This window comes from Notamacropus eugenii, chromosome 1 (assembly GCF_028372415.1).
Source record: "Notamacropus eugenii isolate mMacEug1 chromosome 1, mMacEug1.pri_v2, whole genome shotgun sequence".
Lineage (NCBI taxonomy): Eukaryota > Metazoa > Chordata > Mammalia > Diprotodontia > Macropodidae > Notamacropus > Notamacropus eugenii.
This window is the reverse complement of record NC_092872.1, coordinates 413776008-413789119: the sequence shown is the minus strand read 5'-3', so window position 1 is coordinate 413789119 and position 13112 is coordinate 413776008. Positions and strand designations below refer to the sequence as shown.

At 34.4% G+C, this 13112-nt stretch overlaps 1 protein-coding gene across 6 annotated transcripts in view; it reads left to right on the top strand.

The window, feature by feature from the left end:
- Window positions 1-13112, top strand: part of UIMC1 (ubiquitin interaction motif containing 1) — a 133214-nt gene that overhangs the window by 29744 nt on the left and 90358 nt on the right. For all 6 annotated transcript variants that reach the window (XM_072631108.1, XM_072631111.1, XM_072631109.1 and 3 more), the window contains 2 exons: window positions 1085-1215; window positions 11356-11443. In XM_072631108.1, coding sequence (XP_072487209.1) covers window positions 1085-1215; window positions 11356-11443 — 219 coding nt within the window. The remainder of the gene's footprint in view (window positions 1-1084; window positions 1216-11355; window positions 11444-13112) is intronic.

Genomic DNA, 13112 nt, shown 5'->3' with positions numbered 1-13112 from the left:
TTTATGATCTTTGACAGTTTTCTGAGTGTAAATTGAGAATCTCAGATTTATTTTGATTTGGATTTCTCTTATAATTAGTGATTTAGAGCATTCTTTCCTGTGTTTATTAGTGGTTTGCTATTCTTTTAAGATTTGATCATATCTTTGACTATTTATCTTTGGTGTGGTTTTATGCCTTTGATTCATTTTCTGTCTTCACCATATAGACACTTCTTTCTTTCCTTACATCTTCAAATTATGGGGGGAAAAGCTTAACAGTTCTGAAATCAGTGCCCATTGGGAAAAAGAGAATTCAAATTCATCTAGTACTTTTCAAGTGTCTACTATGAGTTAGGCATCAGAAATACAGAGATAAAAAATCAAATAGGTTTTATCTTCATGGAGCTTGCATTTCACTGGAAAAAACAATAGATATGAAGATAAGTATAAAATGAATACAAAATAATTTGGGGATGAGGAGGAGAAAACTAAAAATAGGAAGAATCAGGAAAGGACTCCTTGTGGAAGGTGTTGAGCTGAGCCTAGAAAGAAACTAGGGATTTTAAGAACTGGATGGAAGGGAAATCTCCCAGAGTGGGGTGAGAGTTGGTGGCAGAGGTAAGAGGTACGGGCAGGGACTGTGTGTGTGTGGTGATGAAATGTTGCGTATGAGGAACAGCAAGCTAGGTTGGCTGGAATGTAGAGTGGATAAGGGGATTAGAGTGAAGTAAATCTAGAAAGATAAGTTAGAATCAAATCATATAGGGTTTTAAATGCCTAACAGGAATTTATTTATGATCCTAGATCGAAAATGGAGCCATTGGAATATATTGAGCAAGACAATGATATGGTCAGATATATGCTTTAGAAATAGAAGGTATTTGAGAAATTTCAAAGTCATCCGTTAGAATCTGGCCACAGTGATGAATGTGGTGTTTTTATTTCTGTGGGAAATAGTGTGGGTTTAATTGACTAGTAGTCAATTTTTGATATTCCTGAAAAACTTAATGCCGTTTTGAACTTTGGCAGAATAGGACCATTTTCCTTTCATTGACCAAACTGGAAAAATATTTTTGGAATAATTGAATTTTTCCTTACATTTCAGAGTTAAAGATGCCTCGGAGGAAGAAGAAAGTTGCAGAAACTACTGAATCTGCAAGATTGGAGGAGGAGAACCAAATTCACAAAGTAAAGAAGATAGAAAATTCATTCATTGTTATATCTGATAGTGATGAGGTTAGTATTATGAAAAGTAAAACTCTTAACTATCTGAGATAATGTAGTGTAGTGACTGTTTTTGGAGTCAGAAGACCTAGATTCTGATCTTGTCTCTGTGATTTACCACCTACCTGTATAATAGATCACTTAAGGTCTCTGGTCCTCATTTTCCTTATTGATATGTAATAGAAAGAGGTTGGACTAGATGATGTCTCAAGTTGCTTCCAGATTTTACAGTTATGATTTATAAATTAGCCCTACTTATCCTTGAGTACAGGTTATCTTTTTGGGTTTTGATGTCACCTGCTGAGTCGTTTTTTTCCTCTAAATATATTATGGTATAGTTTATAGAAAGGTTGATTAAGAGCCAGAACAACCTGAGTTCAAATCTGTCCCTGGCACAGTATTTTTTATACTTAAGGCAACTTTGTATTACTATCTGTGTTGCAGAATAGTTGCCAATTTTCATGACTTGAAGTTTGCCGGGGCCAAAAGAAAGTTTGTTTTGACAAATCTTACTAAACCCAACAAAAACTTCTGAAAATATCTTTTCTGAAAACAATTAAGCAAAACCGTTGAATAGTGATTACTACTGATTCAATTCACCAAGAGTTTGCTACTTTCTACTTTTGTAGTTTATTTTTTAAACATAAGTTTTTATTGATCTGTTTCTCTTATCATCATAATTATTTCAAGTATCCTTCCCCTTCCTTCTCTCAGATAGTCATCCCATATAACAAATAGTATTTAAGGAGGAAAAAAATCAACATAACTAATCAATACATTAAGAAAATCCAAAAATGTGCAGTATGTAACAGCTGTGGACCTCTACCACCACAAAGAGGTGGGTTGGAGGTATCTTATATATCTTCATTTGGGTCCTCTTTAGTCATAATTTTTTTATATTTACTTTTGAGTTTTTGGTGTGTAGTTCTTTCCATTTACAATGTGTATGTTTTTTTCTTGACTCAGCTTATTTTGCCCTGTGTCAGTTTATGTAGGTCTTTGCCACGCTTCTGTGTATTCATCGCTTGTCATTTCTTATAGCATAGTAGTATTTCGTTACATATATGTACCACAATTTCTTTTAGCTATTCCCAATTGATGGACATTTACCATGTTTCCATTTCTTTACTATTACAAAAAGTACTTCTATAAATATATTGGTAATATGGGAACTTTCTTCTTATTAGTAACTTCCTTGAGATATAAGCCCAATATTCGAATCTTTGGGTCAAAGATTATGGACATTTTAGTCACTTTATTTGCATAACTCCAAATTGCTTTCCATAATGGTTGTTCAAAGTCAACAATCCATCAGTTTGCCTGTCTTCCCACAACCCCTCTAATACTGCCTTTCCTCACCTTTTGTTATCTTTGCCAATTTTCAAGATATCGGGTGGATTTTCAGTGTTTTGATTTACATTTCTCTTGTAAATAATGATTTGGACTATGCTTTCATGTGGTTGTGAATACTTTGCATTTCCTTTTTTGAAAATTGTTCAAAACCTACACTTATAGATTGATTACCTTTGATACCAAACCCTTGTCAGAGCAATTTGATAGAAACATTTTTCCTGTTAGATCACTTCCCTTATCTTAGATACATTAATTTTGTCTGTACAGAAGGTTTTTAGTTTCATGTAATTAAAATTATCTATTTTATCTTTTATAATTGTCTCTATCTCTCATTTGGTTAAGGATACATCTCTTATTCATAGCTGTGAGAGGTATATGATTTGCTTCTTTTCTAATTTTTTTGATAAAATGATCAGTATTAAAGTCATATGTCTGTTTGGAATGTATTGTTCACTATGGTGTAAGGTGGTGGTATAAGCCTAGCTTCTGCCAAGATGCTTTCTAGCTTTCACAGCAGTTTTTTTTTTTAAATCAAATAGGGAGGTTTTTCCTAGATACTTTGTGTTTTCCAATATATCAAACCCTTGGTTATTGAATTCTATTGTTTCTGATTCTCCCTTGTCTACTCTGTTTCATTGATCTCTCTATTTTTAACTAATAAAGGATGGTTTTGATGACTGCTGCTTAAAAATGGAGCGTGAGGTCCGAAAGTACCGTTCTCTCCCTTTTTCCCTAGTTCTTTTAATTATTTCCTTTGATAGTCTAGATCTTTTGTTTTTCCAAATGAATTTTATTGTTATTTTTTCAAGTTCTATGACATATTCCCTTGGTCATTTGGTATAACATTAGGAAGTGTAAGCTAGCTCTGGTAGTATTGTAATTTTTATTATATTGGTATGGCCTAGCTATGAGTATTAAATATTCCTCCAGCTATTATTTTAAGTTCTTTATTTCTTTAGGAGCACTTTGTTGTAGGTTACGTTTAAGAAGGACATGTTGATATATGGGTCAAAGTTGTTTGACCCATTTGTTGTGTATTGTATTTGAATTGAGTTTTATTTCCTTTTAGTATTGACTTCCTTGTAGTCATTACGTATATTTTGCTTCTTTCTTCACTCTTGTATAACTTTAATGCATCTTCTAAATGCTTTTCCCATTGATACGGATTCCATTTCATGTCTATTTCTGTTGCCTTTTCCATTGATAAAACCATGTCTGTTTCCGTCAGATCATTAGACAGTGCCAGGTACTTTGGTGGTAAGAGCTTTCTTTTATGAGTCTTTAGTAGTTTTGACTGCTGAGGAGACAGGGGCTGCATCACTTGCAGAGGTAGTTGATAGATCATCTCATGGAGATAAAACCTAATTGATGGCTGTGGGGACTGGTCTGGTAACAAAGTTGATGATCTGAGAAGATATTGCTGTTCTTGGGGCTCTTTGGTTTACTTTCTAGTCTGTGGTTGGTATTGGTGAAGTAGGGATTGTGGGTGTCTTCTTCCCTTCAACCCTAAACCCTAAAGATTTGTTGTGTCCCTTTTTCCCAATGGACCAAGTAGGAGACTGAAAGTATGAACATAATTCATTACCATTGCTGAAAAAATAACTTTGTTAACAGCATGTAAAGAAAAACATTTCTAGCTAAAAATGGTTGCTTAATCAGTATGGTATCCTGAGAGAGAGATAGGAGTTGACATATGCTAGATAGACCAAACCTTCTCATCACCACCTCCCCCCAGACACTGGTTGAAACAGTCTAGAATCAAGAGCCTGGGAATAACAGCACCCCAGGTGATCAGATTTGCTTCCTTGCTGCTCACTATTCGTTTCTAATTGCCTTAATTTAATATGTAGGATCACAGGATTTAGAAGTGATTGGTACCTTAAGAATCATGTGGTTTAACATTATTTTACAAATGGGGAAACCAGAGTAGTGAAGTTATTTGCCCAAGGTTGCATAGGTAGTAAATTGCAGAGCTCATTTAAACTGAGATCTTCTGAATCTACATCTAGGGCTCTTTTCACTGTACTATATAAAATACATGTGAATCTTTCTGAAAAGTCTATTCTGTTGTAGAATTACTACCCTTGTGAAAATTTTGGTAGGAGTATCTGTCATACTGCCAGAAGAAATTTGCCCACATGGGTCACTAACCAGTTAGATTTTGTGTGAAAACAGTTCATATGGCTAGTTGATGAATTGGATTTATCTATCTCTGTCTATTTCAATTTTCAAATTCTCTATTTTAAGATCCTCAGCTGTCCTAAGCTGTCACTTTGAAGTATTCCTGTTGGATAAAAGCCTTTGCTTTCCTGAAACATTGAAAAACAGTCTCAGGCTGCCATAGTATTTCGTCAGTCTTTTAGAAAACCACTTATTGAATTTTGCAGCTTTTATTTTCCTTTTCAGCCTCTGTCTACATCTTTTTAAAGGATGTACTACAGTTTAGTTATCACTATTTTGCTGAAAATTAAAAAGTTTTTCTCGCAGTATTATTTCTCCTCTCATTTATACTTGTTATCCAAGTTTTAGATTACTGACAAACTCTTGATTTAATATATATTCTCTTTATTATAAGTTTCTTTTACAGATTTTTGTTGTTCTTTTCAGTCATGTCTGACTCTTTGTGACCCCATTTGGTGTTTTCTTAGCAGAGATCCTGGAGTGGTTTGCCATCTCCTCCAGTTCATTTTACAGATGAGTACCTGAGCAAACAGAGTTAAGTGACTTGCATAGGGTCACACAGCTAGTTAAGTGTTAAGGTCACATTTGAACTCAGGAAGGACAGTCTTCCTGACTTTTCAGGCCTGTAACTCTATTCATTGTACCAGCTAGCTCCCCTACTTCTGTTCTTTTTCTGTATTTAAAAAGATGTTTTATTGATGTTCTTTTCTTTAATTCTTTTTTTGTATTGTTATTGCTACCTCTTAAATCCTCCCATATATTTTTTCTTTGCTTCCCCCGCCCCCCAAAAAAGCCTTTTATTAAATTAGTGTTATCAAGCAAAACTAATACACACTGGACATGTTTGAGAATGTTTGTTTCATTTTATACTTCTGGTACATTTCCTCTCTGACAGGAAAGAGATAAATAGTATGAATCAATTATGTATAGGTATATTTTATGTAGAATAGTGAAAAGAGCCCTAGATGTAGATCAGAAGATCTCAGTTTAATTGAGTTATGCAATTTGCTACCTCCGCAACCTTGGATAAATAACTTCCATTCTGGTTTCCCCATCTGTAAAATAATAATGTTAAACTACATGATTCTCAAAGTACCAATCACTTCCAATCATTGTTCTATTTCTGCCCACTTCATTTTACATCAGTTATCATAAGTCCTTCCAGTTTTCTGTAAATCTATCCCTTTTGTCGTTTATATTTGTCATAGATTGCCCCTTAAAATGCAATAGTATTCCATTGCATAAACTATTAGGAAAAGAACTTCCCATTTGATAATAATTGCTGGGAAAACTGGAAAGCTATCTGGCAGAAATTAGACTTATGCTAACATCTTACACCATATTCCACAATATATTCTAAATGGATAGGTGATTTTAATATTAAGGATAATACTATAAAAAATTAGAAGCAGCTCATATAGAAGGGTAATATATTTTTAACTATATGAGGGATTGAGGCAATTACAAAAGAAAAGGTAGACAGCTGATTACATGAAATTGAAAAGCTTCTGCAGACAAAATGAATATACCTAGAATAAGAAGGGAAGCAATTTAATGGGGAAAAAAAATCTTTGTATTATATGTTTTGGATATGAGTTTAGTAACCAAAATATATAAACAATTCAGTAATAAATTTAAGACTGAAAATTATTCCCCAGTAGGTAAGTGACCAAAGGACATTAACAAACTTTTTCAAAAGAAGAATTGAGAACTAATAGTAACCATATAAAAGAGTGGTCCAAATCAGTAATAAGAGAAATGCAAGTCAAAACAACCTTGATGTTTCAGTGCATGCCCTGCAAATCTTTATTTTATATATATATATATATATATATATATATATATATATATATATATATATATATACATATTCATTTTATTTATTTTTAGTGTTCTGCAATCGCTACCATAAAACTTAAATTTTTTTTTTCCCCAACCTACCCCCCACTACCCACCTCCCTCCTCCAGACAGCGTGCAATTCTATATAGGATCTACACGTACATTTCTATTGAATACATTTTCACTATAGTCATGCTGTGTAGAAGAACTAAAATAAATGGGAGAAATCATATAACAAACTAAAACATAATACACACACACATACACACACAAAATGATCTGTTACATTCTGTGATTGAATTCCATAGTTCTTTCTCTGGATGTGGAAGGCATTTTGCCTTAGAAGAGCATTGCGGAATTTTTTTTTTTTATGTCCTTGCATTGCTTTGAAGATCCAAGTCTACCAGAAAAAACTCTTGCACACTGTGGTCATTGCTGTGCACAAAGTTCTCCTGGTTCTGCTCCTTTCGCTCAGCATCAGATCATATAAGTCTTCCCAGGCCTCTCTGAAGTCTTCTTGTTCATCATTTCTTATAGCGCAGTAGTATTCCATTACATTTGCAAATCTTTAAAGACAAGATGGGAATGTTGTAAAGGTTGTAGGAAGATAAGGACACTGATGCAGCATTGTTGGTGGAGTCGTGAATTTTTGCTACCATTTTGGAAAGCAGTTTGGAATTATGCAAATAAAGTGACAGATAAAATATCCATACCTTTTGACCTAGAGATTTCATTATGGGTCTTGTACTCCAAGTAAGCTATTGATAAGAAGGAAGTCCCCATATACACCAAAATATTTATAGCAGCACTTTTTGTGATAGCAAAGAATTAGAAACAGAGTAGGTGCCCATTGATTGCAAATAGCTAAATCAGTTGTGGCATATGAATGTTATAGAAAAAGACTATGTTATAAGAAAGTGAATATATATATAATATATATGAATATATATTGAATATATAGGAGCGTGCAATTGATGCAGAGTGAAGTAGACTCAAGAAAACAGTATACATAGTGCCTACAGTGTAAATGGAAAGAACATCTACAAATTGTGAAGTCAGTATTGCAAAATTATAAAGTGAAAGTTTCAAAATTATAAACAACAACCATGACTTGAAAGAAGAAATACACGAAGACACTCCCATCCTACCTCCTTGCACAGGTGGGAAGTTCTCAAGTTGCATGTTTTCAGGCTTTTTCAATTTATTGTTCAGATTAATTTTTTTTTCTTTTTTTGTTTTTTAAAAAATGCTATTTTTTTAGATGGGATGTCTGTCAGGGAGAGCGGAAGTGAGAATGGGATAAACTGTGATAATGTAAAAAAAAAAAATCCATCAGTAAAAATTTGTTTTAAAAATATTTCCTCATGTTCATATACCTTAATTTTTAAAGCTATTTCCCAGTTGATGTTTTTTCCCCCAGTTTTTTGCTATAATGAAAAGTGCTGCTTATAAATATTTTTGTGTGTATAGACCTTTCCTTTTTATATTTTGGGTGTATGCCTAGTAATGAATGGTATTAAGTGCATCAAACAGTGGTATGCACAATTTAATGACTTTTTTGGGTATGTTATCAGATTGGTTGAATCAATTCTCAGCTCCATTAGTAGTGTAATATTATGCCTGTAATTTTCTCCAACATTTATAATTTTCTTTCTTTAATTATTTTTGCCAGTATAATGAATGTGAGACTGAACCTCAGAATAGTTTTAGTTTATGTTTCTGTGGAAACATCTTTATTTTATTTTAGTTTTTTAAATAGTATTTTATTTTTTTCCAGTTAGATATCCACACAAACTTAGCATTCATTTTTACAAGATTTTCATTCCAAATTTTTCTCCCTCTCTACCCTCTCTTCTTCTTAAAACGTTAGGAAATTTGACCTAGGTTCTACATGTGCTATCATGTAAAACATTTCCATATTAGTCACAGTTGTGAAAGAACAAATCGGTCAAAAGAAAAAACATGAAAAAGAATAAAGTAAGTGAAAAGCTTCAATCTGCAGAGTCAATCAGTTCTTAATCTGGATGTGGATAGTATGAATCCTTTATGAATCCTTTGTATGGGATCATTGTGTAGCTCAGAAGAGCCAAGTCATTCATAATTTATCATCACACAATGTTGCTGTTACTATGTACAATGCTTTCCTGGTTCTGCTCGTTTCACTTTGTATCAATTCAGTCTTTCCAGATTTTTCTGAAATCTGCCTGCTCACCATTTCCTATTGCACAGTAGTACTCCATTACATTCATATAGCACATCTTGTTCAGCTGTTCCCCAATTGATGGGCATCCCGTCAATTTCCCAATATTTTGCCACCACAGAAAGAACTGCTATAATATTTTTGCAGATGTAGGTCCTTTTCCCTTTTTCATGATCTCTTTGGGATACAGATCTCATAGTGGTATTGTTGTATAAAAGGGTATGCACAATTTGGTTGCCCTTTTGGCATAATTCCAAATTCTCCATAATGATTGTGTCATTTCACAACTCCAGTAACAGTGCATTAGTGTCTCAATTTTCCCACATCCTCTCCAACATTTAATTTTTTCCTTTTTTGTCATGTTAACCAGTTGGATAGGTGTGAGATGATACCTGAGAGTTGTTTTAATGTGCATTTTTCTAATCAAAAGTGATCTAGAGCTCTTCTTCATGTGCCTATAGACAGCTTTGATTTCTTCATCTAAAAACTGCCTGTTCACATCCTTTGACCATTTATTAATTGGGGAATGGTTTGTATTATAAGTTTGACTCAGTTTTCTATATATTTGAGAAATGAGGTCTTTATCAATAAGAGACACTTGGTGTATAGATTGTTTCCCAACTTTCTGTTTTCTCTCTAATCTTGGATGCATTGGTTATGTTTGTGCAAAAACTTTTAAATTTAATATAATCAGAATGTTCTGTTTTGCAACTTGTAATGCTCTCTATCTCTTGTTTGGTCATGAATTCTTCCCTTCTCTATAGAGCTTTTTGATGGGTTGAGATTTAATTTTTTCCCCCCCTATTAATAGTCATTGTTGGTTATATATACACACTTACATATTAGCATAGTTTGAGTGGCAGCATGGTATAGTGGATAAAGACCTGACATCAAACCCATGAAGATTTGTGCCTCTGACACATACTGACTTTGTGATCTAGGACAAGTTAGTTTTCATCTCACTGCTATAGGCAACTCTCTTAAGTTGCAGAAACGGTGCTTACTTTTCACTGATAGACAGTTTTCCTCATTTGGGAGCTCCCTATATCGTTGTAATTATAGATTCAGCCTCTATTTCTTTAAGTAATACATTATTGCATATGTGTCTTTCTATTGCACTTAGGGTTACCTAAATTGTGATTTTTTTTCAGAGATGATAATGTTGTGTGATTCATAGCCACATTGTATCACTGGAAAAATTAGTGTTAAACAGGATGGACTTTGACAACAGCAGCTTGGGATCATTGAAAATGTTCTGCATGGGAAAGTGGTTTAAGAGACATAATAAAGGATACATATGGTTAGGAAAATAAGGTGGGCCAGTCATATAGCAAGAGTCAGTATCACGCTAGTGCAGGCCCTCATCACCTCACACCTAGATTATTTTAATAACTCTCTGGTGGGTCTGCCTGGCTCAAGTCTCTCCCTACTCTAGTTCATTTTCCCCCAGTCACTGAAAGTGATTTTTTTAAAGTTCAGGTTTGATAATGTCTGCTGTGTCCTATCCTTCTGCCACTTTCCTTCAACTCCAGTGGCTCCCTATTACATCAGATACAAAATACTCTCCTTAGCATTTAAAGTCCTTCATAACCTATTTGACTCCTACGTTTTTGGTCTTCCAGTGTCATTGACCCCTCTGGCTCTCCCAAAAACAAGATACTCCAATTTCTAGGCTCTGGTCTTTTTCTCTGGTTATTCTCCCATGCCTGGAATGCTTTCCCTCCTCCACTCCATCTACTGACCCTGGCTTTCTTTAAGTCTCAACTAAAATCCTGTTTTTTACCAGAAGTCTTTCCCAGCCCCTCTTAATTCTAGTGCACTCTGTTAATTGTTTCCTATTTATCCTGTATCTCTACCTTACAGCTGGGCCCATATGGCTCCAGAGGAGAAAGTGAGGCTAGTGACCTTGCACAACCCTCCCTCACTTAAATCCAATTCATGTCATGCATCCCCCTTTTGCTGTCATGGTCCTGTTTGAGAATGAAGGACAAACAACAGCATTTGTACCGTACATAGCTTGCTTTGTATGTATTTGCATGTTGTCCTCCCATAAGATTGTGAGCTTCTTGAGGGCAGGTACTGTCTTTTGCCTCTTATTATAGCCCCAGAGCTTAGCACTGGACCTGGCATAAAAGGTACTTAGTAAATGTTGATTCTTTAAAGAATGAGAGATAACAGTTGGACAACCTAAATGTTGCAATAGTATCCATGAAATAATCAAAATACCACAAGAATGCCATCAGTCTGTTGGGTAGATCTTCTGAGAAGTTCTAGAATTCAATGAATATGAATCACAAGATGAAAGAGGGAGTGAATGGATTACAGGCTGTACTGAAGGAAGGAGTGATAGACTGTTGAAATCATGGATCCTTGAAGCATTACTTCAGTATACTGCTCTTAGAATGATTATCCTTTCACGTTTGAAATCATCATTTTCTGAAAATGACAACTTTTTCTCCTAGGTCAGGGACCTGTTATACCCTTTATTACAGAGTTTGAGTCCCAGGGAAGGCAAGGGGAAGCATTACTCTTAATGAGTTTTGTTTTTAAACTGATTGTATTTCTTGCTTTGCAACAGGAACCTGGGGAAGAGAACGGATTGCTGAGGACAAGGACAGTGCAGCAGTCGGATAGAACAAAGTGTGCAGCCAAAAGAAAAATTACACGTATGTTTTCATTTGGGAAGCAGGAGGCCTTTACTTAGTTTGGATGCTACAGTATTGCTGATTTCTCTACTAAGAAGAGAAAACTAATTGTGCTGTGCACCATGTAATCCCTTGTATTTCTGCACTGCTTCAGAGATTACCAAATACTTTGTTTACACGAATACTATGAGGTGTAGGAATTGTAAGAGTTATTATCATCTCCATTTTACAGAGGAGGAGACTGAAGCTCAGTGAGGTCAAGTAACCTCTTCATAATTAATAAGAATTGGCGTTTGAAGTACCACATTAACCTACCATATTTCACTGCATATTCATCACCACCACATAATTATCGTACCTTTTTTTCAGTTCAAAAATTGGCTTATAACCTTTAATTGAGTAATTGTCACATGTTACAATTCTGTTTGTTACATCATTGCTTAGCAGGTAAACAGAAGCAATGCATTCACCAGTGGCATATGGATCTGCATTTATCTCTTGCACATTGCATGCCCCAAGTCTGGAATTCTCAGTGTACTTGAATTGTCTGTATTCAGTTTTAACGTATATTCACGAGTATACCATGCATCCTAATCTTGCACCAAAGACAATTTAGTAATAAATGATTTTTAAGTAATACCAGTCCTAATTATTTTTTAAGAAAAGCTTCACATAATGGTCGTAGCCCACTTTAAAAAAAATTAGCATAAAATATGTGACAGTTATGTAGTGAAAAACGGTAGGTTCAAGAATAGCTTATGCTGGCTATCAGTAGAACTGCTTCTGTCTTAGGGTCTCTCCCTTACAGAGGACCTATGCTATGGTTTCATAAAGTGCAGTGCTTAAAATTTAACAAAATACTCTGCATGTGGACTGATCACAGCAGAACACCTTGAGTCTATGCTCTTCCTTGCTCTAGATAGGGATTTTTAACCAGAGCCCCTAAACTTGTTTTTAAAAATATTTTCATTGTAATTGGTTTCCCTTGTAATACTATGTACTTAATTTTATGCATTTTCAAACATTGTTTTTAGAAGGGATGCGTAAGCTTTTATTAGATCATGAAAGGAGTGGAGTTTGTAACAAAAAATATAAAGACTTTTGTTAATGTAGTCTAAGATTACTTCACCTTGTGGCTTCTACTTAACAACATTGATATATTTTATTTGTACTTCACTGGCACTCTCAGGTCACATGAACTGCTGCTGTCTCATCTAACTTCTCCCTTTTTATACATATATAGTTGACTTTAAATCTAAGCACAAAATTTATTTAATTTATCCTTATTCAGTCTCAACTTGTTAGATTAAACCACTGTTTAATCTACTGATAATTTTGTCACTGGGTGAGGGTACTGAACCACCTTTTTCAGCTGCATTTATAATTTTGTGGTTATTCGTTGACAAATTTTCACTTATTTATTTTGCCACAAGGACCTTGTTCATTTTATATAAGTGAACATTTCTTTTTTTGTTTTTTGAATTACATTTTTTTTTTTTAATTTTAACAAAAATCTTCTTTCTTTTGTTTCTACCCAGAAGGGAAGCTAGATGGCATAATGAATAGAGCACTAGGCCTGAACTCAGGAAGACCTGAATTTGAAATTGGCTTCCAACACTTAGAAATTTTTCCCTGGACAAGTCACTTAACCTTTGTCTCAGCTTTGTCAACTGTAAAATGGGGATTATAA